The following is a 14,935-nucleotide window of genomic DNA, read 5'->3' as shown; positions in this document are numbered from 1 at the left end:
ATAAAATATCTTTTAAAGGAGTATCCAAATAGTGTCGGCATCCAACATAAAATCTCCACAGAGTATACAAGACTTATACTCAAGAAACCAATGATGAATTTCTACCTCCGAATCTTGAGAGAGGAATCGTTTAATATTCCAAATCAAAGAGTCAAATTTCAGATTAAAAAAAATAAAAATGGAAGTTGCCATCTCACAATCTCTTATCAGGTATTATTTTGACCACGAGTTAAAAGTTTAAAGTCAAGTAAATTTCAAAAACTATTATTCTAAGCACAACGTTAAAAATTAAAAGTTTTAATCGATTATAAATATTTATTTTAGAGTTAATTATACTTGTGATTTCTGAATATTTTATTTTTTTATTTAATGTTTTAAGAGAAAAATTTTATAATTGAATGTCTATACTATAAAAAAATTGCAATCAAGTATATTTACCAAATTATTTTTTGAAACAAATAAAATAAACTATTTTACTTAATAAATGATATCAAACATAAACATCTATTATATATATTTCTCTTTTTTATTTTTCTTTATTTTTTTATTGGATTATATCTCCTTTCTAAAAAACCCTAAAAAATTTCTTCTACTTTTATTTCATTTTTAAATATATAAAAGAACATAGAATAATTAAAAAAAGAAATATCATAGTATAAAAATAAATTAAAATAATCGGACAAAATAGTTTATTTTGATTTTTCAGTGAGAAATTCTAATTAAGTGTACTTAATTATACGAAATTAGTTTGTTAGACAACAATTATTTTTTCAATTCAGACTAAAATATAAAAATTAAAAAATCCAATCACTGCAATTCTACAAAATATAATTAACCCTTTATTTTTACTATTATATATATATATACGGTATGTAAAATATATTTATAATATGTTGTTGCTTATATATATTATTTTGTCTACTTGGGCAATGAAGGTTCATCCTCGCATCGCAGCCATTCCAGCCCTTTTAGTCCCATGAAGGCCTCTCAAGCCCATTTCTACCGATTCTCCGAATTTTAGCACAAGTAAAATTACTTATTTTAGCAGCTATTAATTATTTTAATATGGTTTACCTGTTAGTTATTTTAGTAACTTTTTATTTAATTTTTATAAAATATTATTTTAACTTTTAAAAGCGAGTTCAGACAATATATCACCGAACATTACAAAAAATAAAAACTCTAAAAATTATTTTAAAAGTTATTATCAAACACAATTTTATTCTTTTTATTATTATTTTTGGCATGAATCCACACAAAAATAAATAATTGCAACCTAATGGTAAAATTAATACAATAAATTAAATGCCTAACCTAACTTTACCTATCAAAAACGCTTCAAACAATGGAGAAACATAACAAACAAAAAGCCAAAATATGTATTTGTAAGCGTGGTTGCACTTCATACAGCATTTAGCATTTTAATTTTAATTTAATCAAAATATTATTTTTATTATTTCATATTTATAGTATTCAAGAACGTAGTGTTTATACTAATATTTAGAATTTGAGAGAGTTGATTATGAAATGTTACTCTCTTTAGTGTTTGATAAAATATAATTAAAATAGCTGATAGCTAACAATTATTAAAATAACTAATTTTGTGAAACAAGTCAATGATTATAGTATTATTGAATAATAGTATTATCAAGGTACAGTCGGACTCTAATATTTAGAGAATTAAAGAAAATTTTTAAAAGTTAAGAGGCTAAATAAAAAATATTTTATAAAGTAATCCTCCATTTCTTCGAGTTGAAAGTTACTTAAAGAGAGAAAAACTATCTTAAAAACAAAATTATGCTAGGAATTAGGTAAATAAGCACCCAATTAAGATTATGAAACACCAGCAAAGGTTTGTTGAAGAAAAGCAAACAAATGAAAACAGTTTTGAGATAAAAGAAATGAAAAAAGAAAAGAAATGAAAAGGGGGAGAGAGAGATATCAATATCATAAAGATGGAGATGTCTAATCAGAATTTCCAAAAGGGCTAAGAAAGAGGGTGAAGATAGATCCAATGATTGTGTTCAAATCCGTTAATGAACAGAACTTTCCTTAAAGCAAATGCATTTATATGTATTCATAAGAATCTCATGGCATCCAACACATGTCCTATATATCCACAAAAAATTTTTTTTTAAAATATTTAATAAAAACAAATTAAATTTTAATTTTTAAAGCAATAATTAAAGAAACTATATACATCGGACTAAGAAAAGACCTTGAGGGTAATAGTGACCTAGGGAAAGTCGATTTATACAAGCACAGAAAGTTGTGAATACCAAGTGCTAATGTAGCTTTGTTTCTATATTTGGTAACTGAGGAATAGTCCCATCACAATAACACACAAAACCCATCTTCTTCTTCTCCTTCTTCTGCTTCTTCTTCTTCCTTCTTCCTTCTTCCTTCTTCTTCTTCTTCTTCTTCTTCTTCTAAGTTCATTTACTAGAGCTATATAGGTAGCTAAGTATGTGACAGTGACTTGTGCTTATAGCTTATGTCTCTTTCATTTTACCTTCTTTAGCATTGCACCCACAAAAGACGGAATGCATGGACAGGTTGCCCTCTCTTCACTATCTTTTCATTCATTCAACTTCACTTTGGCCCACTTTAACCTTTCTTTCAACTATCAACTATCTTTTCACTTCGACCCTAATTTTTCTTCTTTTCATATTTCTGTCAATAATGCCATCCTCAAATTGCTAGAGATTAGCTTAGCTTAAGCAGAAAGTGGGTATACTTCTTATCAGGAGGTTTAATTTTTAGTATCATATTAGGTATATCTTAATTCCTTTTTTTTTTTTTTAGAGATGTTTGACTTTAATCATATTTATTAAAGAAATAAATTTAATTCGATAAATTTGATAGTATAAAATAAATTCACGGTCTTGTTTGTTCTATTTAGGTTTGTCGTTGCAATTAGAATTGAGCACTCAGTCGTAATAAGTAATCGTTCATAACTTTAGAAATAATATATAATTAAGAAATTGCAACAAATCTAATAATCATATATGCAAGTGGTTTGTTGCAAAATGTCCAGTCATCTAATTATACATGTGAACTTTCACTAGAAAAATTCAGCTCATTATCACTGGATTCATTAGGGAATAATTTTGGAATTGAGACTCCTTGCAGTATGTTATGAAAATGTCCAAATTATAGTTTTTGAGTCAAATAATTTTAGCTTCTTCAGTGTAGAATGTTACAAATCATATGAATTCCTGTTTGGTCAATATGATCTTAAATTAGTAAGAAACTAACAAGACTAAATGTGATTAGCAATCATATTAATTTTTTTTAATTATAAAATAAAGTTAGATTTAAATCGTAAATTAAATTTTCTAATTTTTTATAATAATAAAAAAAAATACTCAGACTATTAAATTGTTAATAGAAGCAGCATATCACGAGAATTAGTTTGGTAGGTGTAAGTGAGTACTGTATTTAAGCATCCGTACAAACCGCATGCAAATTCAGCTCTGCAAATATACTTTCCTCTCTGCTTCTAATACTACTCCCATTATTCAACCCACTAGCTATACCTTTTCTTCTTATCAAAACAACACAAACCCTAAACACACATTTCTCTTCTTACCTCTCTCTCTCCTTCTACTTCTTCTTTCTTCTTTCTTCTTTCTTCTTTCTTCTTTCTTCTTTCTTCTTGTTTGAGAAAGAATGAACCTAGAAGAAAAGGTGACAATGGACTTGGTTCCACCATCTGAGCATCTCTGCTATGTCCGCTGCAACTTCTGCAACACGGTTCTTGCGGTAATTTTACATATTTAATTTTAACACTCAATCTGTCTCTCCCTCTCTCTCTCTCTCTCTCTTCAATCTTCATGATTTTGTTTCCCATACAGAAACCAAAAACTTATCTATTACTCCTTATATATCTTCTCATGTATCTCTATCATATATCATAAACTTTAGTTTCATGCTATATATTATTTATAGTAACCCTACAAATATGGGTCTATATACAATATCTAATTTTGTTTTCTACTTAACCCTACATATAATTCTCAGACATACCTAGATTTATACTCTATGATCTTTAAAATTAAGGGGAAAAACAAAGAAAATGGTAATTTCTTTTGCAAGTTTATGTAATTGAAAATGGGGTTTGTATTTTTTGTTTCTTACTTTATTTTTTTGTTAATTTCTGGCTCATATGCTTTGAAATTATCTTGTTTGAGTGTTTTTTCTAACCTAATTTGGGTTATAATTTGAATACTCCAAGAACTTAATGACAAAAAAATAATAACATTAGTATCGGTAATTCTATAGGGTTGGGATAATATTATTCTATGCAACAAACCAAAAGATTATACTATATTTTTGTTATTTTCTCATTTTTTTACTTAATATTGGGTAATAAATTAAATGTTTATAGGTTGGGATTCCATGCAAGAGATTGCTAGATACAGTGACAGTGAAATGCGGTCACTGCAGTAACCTATCCTTTCTCAGCACCAGACCTCCACTACAAGGTCAATGCCTTGATCACCCATTGACCCTTCAGGTATTTATTTTTATATCAACTGTTCACTTTTTTTTTTTTTCTTTTGAAGTTTCCTTCTTGTTCTTGGATGATCAAGTAGTTAATTAATGTGTAATTGCTATGTTATAAACCGAAACAAATTCAAATATAATCAGAATTATTCATAATATATAATCTTAATTAACTTATTTTAATGTGAAAAAAAATTAGAACTTCGGGACTTATGATAGGTGCTTATATATGTATGTACCAAGAAGAAGCAGGGTTTTTTCAGTGATCTTAGAAAGGGACAATCTTCTTCCTCATCATCATCAACATCAAGTGAACCCTTGTCACCCAAAGCACCCTTTGTAGTGAAACGTAAGAACCCTAATAACAAAATTTGCTATTTCTATAATTAAATTGAATTATGAACTAATCCAAATTAATTAATTATTTTTTCTTGCAGCACCTGAGAAGAAACATAGACTTCCATCTGCTTATAATCGGTTTATGAAGTAAGAAGAGAATATCATTATAATAAATAAATTTTCTTTATTGATCCTGTTTTTATTTACTTGTAAATATCATGTCAGCTAGAAGTATTTTAATTTCTTTCTATATCTAATCTTATTTGCTGGTGTTAGGGAGGAGATACAGCGTATCAAAGCTGCAAATCCTGAGATACCACATCGAGAAGCCTTTAGCACAGCAGCCAAAAATGTAATTACCAAAAAAATTTATATATAAATCATAATTAATGTTGTTTATATATTTTTAAAAATTTTGTTTAACCTAGTCTTGATTTTTGGTGCAGTGGGCAAGGTACATTCCGAACTCTGCGGGTGGATCAGTTTCTGGAAGCAATAACAATGTTAGAAAAAAAAAAACTCTATCATTCTCTTCTTTGATTAATTAATTTCTTTACATAAATGTAAATGCGGAATTTTAATTAGGGTTTTTACATTTTGCAGGATTAAAGAAGTGAAAGAAGAAAAAACCTAGAGAAGTTTAGACACTAGAAGAGCAAAGCAAAAACCTAGGACTTTGGATTAAGCTTCTATGTGTCAAATGAAGTTTATTGTGTTGATGGTATTTCTTTTAAATCTAGATTGAACTTAATTAATTATATATATTAAAGTTTGCATGAGGATTTGAACTTAGCTATAGCTAGCTAGGTTAAATAATTGTATTAATCATTAATTAAGCATATACATTTGGATGGTTGATTTCCCTAAGCTACTACTTTTACTAAATCAATGCTTTGGTTTTCAATTTAACATTTCTACAGAATTCATAGATAAATGGTAATCACCAACAATTATTCTCCCCATATTCAAATATGCTAATGGGTCGGGTATGGAACGGGTTTTTTTTTTTTTTTTTAATATCCATATCCTATCAGCCAAGAAAAATTACTACTGCCTATATTATTAATATTGGTTGAGAAGAGTATTTATATAAAAATAAATAAATAATAAAGAGTTAAGTCAGGTTGGTATATACCCGTATCTAATTAGATGAGCTAGATAGCTTTTTTTCTTTTTATAATATTTTTATTGTATATAAATATAATTAATAAATAAAAAGAAAATAACTTATAAGACTAAAAGGAATATATAAACAAATGGTTTCATAAATTTAATTCCGTTCACAATTATAACTTTCATATTTATTTATTTGAGATCGTCTATTGGATTAAAAAAAAAAAAAAAGAAAAAGATTTTCTTTTATAAATTTTTATTCTATTCTAAGTGATTAGATTCAAGCTTTTAATATTTTTAATAGAGATTTCAAACTTTCACATGTCATCTTGAAGACAGTGAGAGAGTACGAGAGAGATTTCTATTTCTATTTTTTATTTATTTATAAAATGCGGTATTGAATTGTTTTACATGAGAGAAGAGTGTTTTATAGGAACTAAAATCCTAATCCTTCAATGAAAAATAAAAAATCCGGCAAATTTTAATGAATGGTCCAGCGCAAAGTCTGGTAATTGTCTTTTTCTTCGGTTTATATAAAAACAAAAATAATAATGATTTTTGTTAATATCAAAAAGCAATATTTTTATGGGAAAAACTTACTTAAATCGGATCTATACATTTGAAATAAGAGCATTTTGACTATACATTTAGTAAAAAAAGAATAAAGTCGGAACATTATCCTTAGTTTCATTTATTCGGCTATAATTAGGGTCATGAACCTGATCTAGATAAATAATTTCCTATTTTTATTATCAATCAAATGTGTCTGGTTGATCTTCTCAGTAGTGTGAGAGATAAAAAATTTCGAATTCAAGTCATTTCCACCGTAGTTTTCTACCATGTTTTGTAGCGTATTATATTATTTCAATCTATCGGACATCCCAATAAATAATATTTTTATTAAGACACTGTCGTCCTCTTTCATTTCGCTTCATCATTGTTCCGGACATTCTTTATTGCAATTGATTGGCAAAAGAAGCCATGATGAACCCTAACAACTTTTGCTTTTTCAAATTGTTTGATGGCCTTATGAGCAAAGGCAAGTTGAGGATATAATTTCAGGAGAACAAACTTGTACATTCAATGAGGCTGTGGGGACAGAACTTTCCTTTTGGGTGAGGACGACGCTACTCAAAATAACAATATGTTTCCATTGAAATTTTAGAGGCAGTGGAGTAACTGTAGAGAATTGCCTAATTGCCCCAATTGTACATCCACGTTGCTTTGAGTTAAAGAATTTGACAAAGCTAGTTTATTTAGTTCTTCGGTTTTCTACTAGTCACCTCCTAAAAATACTTCTTCCTTCCATCAAAACCGAATCGACCCAAGTCGCACCCCATCTGAATCTCCTCTCCGCAATCGAAACCACCTACAATTAGCTTCGTTGATAGTGAGAACTGAGCTGCTTCGTTTAGGGTTTTGCAGCTAATAGAGGGAGTATGTAATTATATTTTGAACACAGATCGTAATTAGCGTATTTAACTAAAATCGTAGGTCTAAATAATTAATTTACTCTCACTGAAGATGAACTCAAATCATAAAACATACTAAAAGTCCGGTGGACGATTTTTGCAAGATTAAAAGTTTAATTAGCCTGAATAATATTAAATTTCACAAAAAAAGAAAGATAATCTATTCTTTAAGAATTTTGATTCGAGATCACTCCTTTTGCATTAGTGAAAAAACTAACCAGATCACACTCGATCAAAGTTATTTTCTATGCAAATTTTATTATTTTATTTCCCATAATCTCTTAATCACTGCTGAACCAGAATTCCTCTAAGAACTAACTAATTAATAAATTATATTTATGTACGAATTGCCATTATGCGTCATGAGTGATATCATAGTATTATAACATGCGTCATCACTGACATCAAAGTATCACACATCTTAGACTATAACATCATAAATAAGGTGGGCATAAAAGTGGACATGCACATGTACTTATAACCATTTTATAAGCCTTTAAACATATAATTACTCGCACTAAACATATGTTTTTACATAATTAAGGTATTAATGTTACTTTAAGTCAAGTTGCATTCTTAAAAAAACACAATACCCATTTATGTTGCCTTTTACAACTCACTCTCCACACACCACTGACAAGAATTAAAAATAAAAATAAATAAATAAAAAGACTTTGACTTTTTTTTTATCAGTGAATCAAGTGGTTTCTACACTTTTAAGCGTCAAATGGAAAGATAATTAGGGCTGTAATTATACTATATATAGAAATATTCTCTTTTAAACAATTTGTTCTTTCTTGGGTCTAAGCTCCCAAGTTTTTGGGATAATCTTAATCTATACAATATGGTTACCTGTAAAGAACTGCAAAGAAAGGCTAAATATTCCATTCAACAACATTAAGGAATCAGAATGTTGAAAGCTCATAATTTAATTAGCTCTTCTAAATAAAATATTAAGAACCATAAAAAGAAATTTATAAAAATAAAAAAAGATTACTGCATATTTTTCATTTTGCCTCTTTTCTTTGTCCCTTCAAAATTTGCCCCTTCACAAAGTGATGCAACCCAGAATCTGCTTTGGATAAATAAAAAGTGAAGGATATTTGATGAAATGCCAAGTTGTATTGACTGAGGAACTGAATCCTTGATTTAGAACCAGCATAAAATTTACAAGGCCGGCCAAAATAGAGTAATCTAGAGCAAGAAAGAGTATTAAACTTACATGATCTAGAGTAATTAAACCATATTAATAAATTTCTGTTATATACTTATCAGTAACGGAATGTATTGCATGTTGTATCTTAAGTTTCCACTGAGCTCAAGTCTACCAGCCTTTGTCCACTGCACCATTGAAGTTAGTACTACACATTTGATGCACCATTGAAGTCAGTTCTACACATTTGATGCAGCTTACGTTCAAAATAGTCATTTAACCCTGCATCGACGATGCATTTTACCGTTACTCCATAAGAAAGATTTGGCTAGATTTATAAATAAAAATTGACCGAGATCTCCTATCTTTAGATGGAAATCCAAAGAACGAGCATTGGATAAACAGAACTTTACCAAGATTTTTGATAAGTTTTTGAAAGAATCCAAATTCAGTCGATCCAACAAAACTGAACAATTTCCAAAATTAGCATTAAAAAAAAAAAAAAGGCAAAAGATTTCAAGCTGTTAGTTTACATACCTTGCTCCTTTTATGCCCCATATGTGGTAAGAAAACTGGAAAAATCCTCAACTTCATGCTTCACTTGTGCAGAATTCCTCTGTTGCTCGACCCTATGAAGATGTGATGAAAGTTGAAGCAAATCTACAGTAGATCCATTTTCATCAGAAGCACAGTATTTCGCGTTCAAAAGATCTGATTCTTGAAGAAAGCCGTCTGGTTCAACTTGAAGTTCACCAGCATAAGAGACTGTGAACGATCCCATATGGTTAGATTTAAAGGGATTCAATCCAGATGAATGAAATCCATTCGGCAAATACTTTTCCAAAGACTCTACCCCAAATGGTTTGTCAGAAATGCCAACACTGTGATGGGAACGATTAGCTTGACTGATCGAGGGCCTTGCCATTATAATTCCTGCTGAATGACTTAAGTCCTGTGATTCAGCTGACAGAAGAGAGAGAGCACAACTGGAATGTGACACCCCGGCTAACTCATGAACAGTTGATGCAGTATTAAGACGAGTGAACTCATCAGTTGCTGAAGGACAAATTCCAGAAGTGTTTTGGATCCCATTGCCATGTAGACGGAGAAAGGATTTTGAAACAAACTGCCCATTTGAGTTGTATACTGATTTCTCTTCCAATTTAACTGGCCTATAGCAGTTAGATGCTTCATGTCTATCTGGAGAAAGAATACCACCAGCAAGCATGTTGGGAAACAGAAGAGACGCTCTGTTCGGCAAGCAGGTCCCCAAAAATTTTGTCTCTGCAAAATCATATGCATCAGAAATATAGAAATATACATTTAGCAAATAAAATTTCCAATTTTGTGATCATAATAAATCATTGTTTTTTAGGGACCACTATAACTCCATAACCACGTACAGTAAGTCCCATCAATGCATAATCATGATTTCATTAGCAGTGCATACATTTATATTAGGGAGTTTATGACCTTAAAAACAAATGCTTAAATCAAAACAATTAAGTAAAAACATAAATAAAACTAAATAAAGATTAATTAAAATAAATAAAAATACTAAAAATCCTAATAAACACTATATTAAAAATACTATAAAAAATTAGCCTATCAGAGCAACTTAAAGAGTGAATAAATTCCAATTCCCAGAAGAGCAGTTATATCAGACTATAGAACATTCAGAAGAAAGGAAAATATTGGCTTCAGTCTCACTAAATCTATTGAAATTTCAAGTTAAGATAAATATAGCTCCACCTCTATTTCTCTTTCAAATTTCAAACAATCTCATACTGAATTTCGTAATTTGTTAAACTAATTAATCAAAAACTGAAAATAATTTTAGGAAAGATTTGCACCAAATAACAGAATGTCTTGCAGGTTTACAAATTCCCACATCAAAAAGAAAAGAAAAGAAAAAAAAAGATTGAACATATCAAGTTACCATCCGGGTCTATCAATCACAGTGCAAGCCTGAGCCTAAGAGCAATATAGAATTGAGTAAAACAGAAAGCAAGCTCTTGAAACATGCACTAAAACTAAAAGATGCAACAAAATATTAACTCTTACAATTTCTTTGCCGGAACATATGACTGTAAGAATTGCATGCATCAGATTAGATCATTTATGAACAATTGAATAAGAAAAAGAAATAAGTCATCGATAAAGTAGAAGTACTGTCTACATAAAAACAGTAAGGCCAAATGTAAATAAAAAATTTGAACGTTACATATTTAAAATTTATATACAAATCAAGTTCAGATCCCATCAAGGGGCAAAGTTTAATAAAACCTTAAAAATGGAAAGTCTATACGACATCAATGAGCTTTTTCTATTATTGCCCTGTTCATTCGACTTTTATATTAAACTGAGTTGCATTTTCTGCGCAGAATAAGAGTACAAACAGTTCATACCTTGATATGACTGCAGTAACTTATGTCTACCAGAGAGAGCACCAAACTGAGGCTTCCTTCGCCGTTCATTGTGCCCAGCTAGGCGTTTACGACAACTGCGCTTACCATCGTCGAATTCAACAAGCAAATGAAACCTGATTAATCAAGTCAGAAGAGAACAAACTTACTAAAACAATAGAAGGAAAAGACACTAGAGAATGCTAATTATATACGCGATTCATGCGGTGAAATTACATTACAAAATCAATTAGACTAGTTATATAATTTACACAATCACCTGAAAAAAAGAATATTATTTACCTAAATGCACTGAAAATCTAGATGCACTCTAACCATAATTTTCATCTTACCTTTACTTTTACGCTATTATGCTTCCTCACCCTTTTTTCCTAAATAAAGAAAACCAAGCGACTTGCGCGTACATAATCTTTATAGTAAGTTTACCGTCATCATTAAAAGCCATAAAAAAATGCATTGAATATGGCCCACAAAAAGTAAGCACGCCAAAGTAACTAAGCATCATAATTAAAACAAAGAATGAAGAAAAAGGAGGAAAAAAAGAAGCCAACCTGCTACACTGCTGGCAAAACCTTTGCTCAACACCATTAACAATAACTTTGGGAGTCTTTGAGTGGATCTCACAAACTTTATGCCTCTTGTGGTAATCCTTTAAGGAGCTGAGGTCTTTGTTACAACCATAGACCTGGCAAAGAGGAGTCTGTAATCGCGAACTCATTGTTCGAGCTCGCTTTGGCTGAGAAGTTGGACTTACTGAAGATACCACTGATCTTTCTTTCAAAAACTTACTATTTTGTGCATCTTTGCCATCAATCAATCTACCTAGCTTTAAATCAATTAGTGACGAATCCTGACTGTTAGATTCCATGAGAGAATTAGAATGGTTTGACCCAGATTCCAGTGATGAATTTGAAGCAATCATATAACTAGGAGAAGTTAGTTCTATTTTACAAGAATCAATACCAGCTTCATCACTACCAAGCATCCCCGCACCTGTATTACTACTAGCATGAAATGGCTTTTTCGGAATTTCGCTGAAACTCAAATCTATAAACTCAGTACTCTCGACAGATTCCCCATCCCATCCTGTGAATACTCTTCTATTTCTCCCATACGAATCAATAGATGAATCTATTTCATCTGAGAACAGAAGGCCTTTACCTTCCGCAGCAAAGCGCCAACACTCCATCAACAAAAAAGAAAAGCAATTGCAGAAAGTAGGCAGAGTCTTTAGTGCCCCTAACAAAAATCACAAAGAGAATGCTAATCACCATATAGCAATAATTCATTAAAGTCAAAGAAATTGCAATAGCACAAACATCATGTAAACGGCAACATCAATTATTTCAAGATATGAAATTGACCATAACAAATAGTGGATATAAATCAAATTCAATACCCACGACTCTGCCACTTGATAGACCAAATTTAGAGAGACCCAATTGGTTTCAACATTCCTCATAAGCACATCACAGCAATGATGACACTAACGACAAACGACGACAAAAAAATTTCTAAATTGCAAATAAACTAAACTGCACTGCCTATTTCTTGGCTGAGAAATTTAAAGGACAAAAGAACATAACTTTTTTTTTTTTTTATTTAATCTCAATCGACTCTGTATATTTTCTTTTTATTGTACAACAATAACTGAGGTCTAGAAAATATGGAACTTCAAATTTCTACCCACATCACTTTCCTCCAGTTTTCTCAGCAGCCAAATAGAGAAAACAGAATACGGAGCAGAGTAAAAACCCACAACCACAAGACCCTTAATAATATCTTTAAATGTTCAGTCTAAAACCAACATAGGTAAAAGGAACACAAATCTCAAATCCCAAAAAAAAAAAAAAAAAAAAAATGAGAGAGAGAGAAAATATAAAAACAAAGAACCAGACACAAAAATCCGCCCATTTGAAAAGCTTAACAAATAAACTAGTAAGCTTGATTACTGAGAACTTGCAAGACAAAAAATGGGTTCGTTGCAGGATTCCAAATTTTCTCGTCTTCTTACAATTTCCACAAAAAAAAAGCACATACACCAAAAAAAAGGGAAAAAAAAAAAAGAAAGAAAAACAACCCAGAAAACATGAAAAACAGAGCCAACACAGTAACATTTTCTTTTGTTTGGCTTACCAGAGAAGATAATAGCGACAGATAGCGAGAAAGATGGAGAGAAGGGCGAGAAAGATGGAGAGAAGGGTATTATTTTTCCTTTCAGATAAGTGGAGAAGAAGTCGAAGCAGATATACATGCGCTGTGAGTCAACATGATTTCCACTACTCATACATTGATAATACATACACACTCTCTGGTTTCAAAAGCATGTCCAGGTCTTTTGTAGCTTTTGAGAGTTGACTGTATTTCCTATTTTGTCCATACCCTTTCTATTTTATTCCCATCGCGAGAAAAGCATTCAAAAGCATTATTGTTTTTAAATTTTTATCTTAATTAATTATTTGCAAAATGTTCTTTTTTATCGTTCTATCCTTTTGATTTTCATGTCTCTCGCCTGATATGATCTTGATCTGATCTGCCTCATGTGATCTTGTTTTGCTCTAATTCTTACTTTTCATGTCCCTTCAAAGATAGGACATTTATAATTTTTACATGAATATCATTATCGAATTTACTAAATATGTAGATAATATTTTTTTCGATGCGACAATATCTTTTTTTTTTTCTCAAATATTGATAGAGAAAATTTTAAATATACATATAATACTACTCGAGCCATTAAATGAAGTTTGCAAGTTCGTAAATGTTGACGTTGTTGGTGCAGTTTTTTTAATTTGGGATAATCTATATTTGTAGACAACAAAAAATGAAGTCTACAAGTTAAAAAGCTATGGCATGAATATAAAGATGAAGGAAAAAATTTTCCAATCCCATTTGTTATTATCTATATGTTGTTTTAGCCATGGTTCTTCTAGTGGAGGCATGCTTGGATATTTTTATGCAACTTGCTTTTTTTTTTTTTTTTTTTTCCCCTTCTTTCCAAGGTAAATTAGTATTGTAATTATTAGGATTGAGACCAACTTTAAACTCTTTCATCTTTTTAGGTATTTTCTCTTGTACACAATACGTGTAGAAGAATGAATGAATATTCATTCCATTATAAGTGTCTTTTAACATAATAGCACAATAATTATTAAATAATCTGATTAAAGTATAATTATACGATTAATTACTCATTTTATCACTTCTCTAAATAATTAATATTTATCTGATATTAAAAGATAAGGATATAGTTTAAAAATATTTAATACACTTTTACTATTTTAAAATCACAAATGAAGTAGTAAAGGTATTTGTAATGGAATGAACAAAATAACCGCATAATTTGTTCGGTCAAAACACTGTCTTAGCATTCAAAACGTTATTTTCGTTAACGTTTAATGTTTTATAATTTTTTTACGACACATATCTTTATCACTTGTCTGTACCTTATTTTCTGTTTTTATATAATTTTTTATCGTTTTATATTAAATAGTTAATCAAATAATTATTTATACTGAACATTTTTATTATAAACCGCTTGAACATTTTTATTATAAACCGCTGTATAAACAGCTAACCATTAATAGTTAATATTTAAAAATTAACCACTACTGGTAAAACAACAGCTCACAACGAATAAAATATTTAATAGTTATTAAAACAATTAAAATTATCGATGGACCCTAAGTTCCTTGAAACTTTTATTGACCTTGTTTTTTCGCTCTAATGTTCTGTTCTTTTACCCAATATTCTTTAGCTCGTGTGAATTGGAATTAATATTTTAATTCTTTCATTAGAAATGACGAGATTTCCAGGCAATTGCTCTTTTGGTCTCCCTCGTGCAATGTCTTTTTTCCTTTGTCAATAAAATTGTAAACGTCAAAACTAGATTAGACAAATGATTTTTTTTTTTTTATGAAATT

At 29.9% G+C, this 14,935-nt stretch overlaps 2 protein-coding genes across 6 annotated transcripts; one reads left to right on the top strand and one right to left on the bottom strand.

The window, feature by feature from the left end:
• The first annotated feature begins 3,412 nt into the window (after window positions 1-3,412).
• On the top strand, window positions 3,413-5,715 carry CRC (Plant-specific transcription factor YABBY family protein). Of its 4 annotated transcripts, none has more exons than XM_020677971.3 (7): window positions 3,413-3,765; window positions 4,391-4,519; window positions 4,729-4,858; window positions 4,947-4,995; window positions 5,125-5,200; window positions 5,295-5,351; window positions 5,452-5,715. In XM_020677971.3, the coding sequence occupies exons 1-7, from the start codon at window positions 3,673-3,675 to the stop codon at window positions 5,455-5,457; spliced, it is 540 nt and encodes a 179-aa protein (XP_020533630.1). In that variant the 5' UTR covers window positions 3,413-3,672; the 3' UTR covers window positions 5,458-5,715. The 4 variants fall into 4 exon arrangements, with proteins under 4 accessions (XP_020533630.1, XP_012067816.1, XP_020533631.1 ...); XM_012212426.4 differs by having other exon boundaries at window positions 3,414-3,765; window positions 4,762-4,858; XM_020677972.3 differs by having other exon boundaries at window positions 3,414-3,765; window positions 4,753-4,858.
• Window positions 5,716-8,406: 2,691 nt separating this feature from the next.
• On the bottom strand, window positions 8,407-13,339 carry LOC105630572 (Squamosa promoter-binding protein-like (SBP domain) transcription factor family protein). 2 transcript variants are annotated; one of them, XR_005177148.2, is made up of 6 exons: window positions 13,149-13,339; window positions 11,564-12,251; window positions 10,995-11,128; window positions 9,124-9,870; window positions 9,000-9,052; window positions 8,407-8,868 (listed from the first exon to the last, which is right to left on the bottom strand). XR_005177148.2 is itself a non-coding variant. In XM_012212428.4 (5 exons), the coding sequence occupies exons 1-4, from the start codon at window positions 13,312-13,314 to the stop codon at window positions 9,134-9,136; spliced, it is 1,725 nt and encodes a 574-aa protein (XP_012067818.2). In that variant the 5' UTR covers window positions 13,315-13,339; the 3' UTR covers window positions 8,407-8,868; window positions 9,124-9,133. The 2 variants fall into 2 exon arrangements, 1 of the variants encoding a protein (XP_012067818.2); XM_012212428.4 differs by lacking the exon at window positions 9,000-9,052.
• Window positions 13,340-14,935: the final 1,596 nt, after the last annotated feature.

This window comes from Jatropha curcas, chromosome 5 (genome assembly GCF_041381405.1).
Source record: "Jatropha curcas cultivar XTBG-Jc1 chromosome 5, XTBG_Jcur_1.0, whole genome shotgun sequence".
NCBI lineage: Eukaryota > Viridiplantae > Streptophyta > Magnoliopsida > Malpighiales > Euphorbiaceae > Jatropha > Jatropha curcas.
This window is presented reverse-complemented; position numbering and strand designations above follow the sequence as displayed.

Coding starts and splice junctions, on each gene's coding strand:
- CRC (XM_020677971.3), top strand. CDS start 3,673: ATGAACCTAGAAGAAAAGGTGACAATGGACTTGGTTCCACCATCTGAG. Junction 4,859..4,946: donor AGCACCCTTTGTAGTGAAAC/GTAAGAACCCTA, acceptor TTTTTCTTGCAG/CACCTGAGAAGAAACATAGA. Junction 4,996..5,124: donor GCTTATAATCGGTTTATGAA/GTAAGAAGAGAA, acceptor TGCTGGTGTTAG/GGAGGAGATACAGCGTATCA.
- LOC105630572 (XM_012212428.4), bottom strand. CDS start 13,314: ATGTATTATCAATGTATGAGTAGTGGAAATCATGTTGACTCACAGCGC. Junction 12,252..13,148: donor TGTCGCTATTATCTTCTCTG/GTAAGCCAAACA, acceptor GATTTTTGTTAG/GGGCACTAAAGACTCTGCCT. Junction 9,871..10,994: donor GTTACTGCAGTCATATCAAG/GTATGAACTGTT, acceptor ATGATTTTGCAG/AGACAAAATTTTTGGGGACC.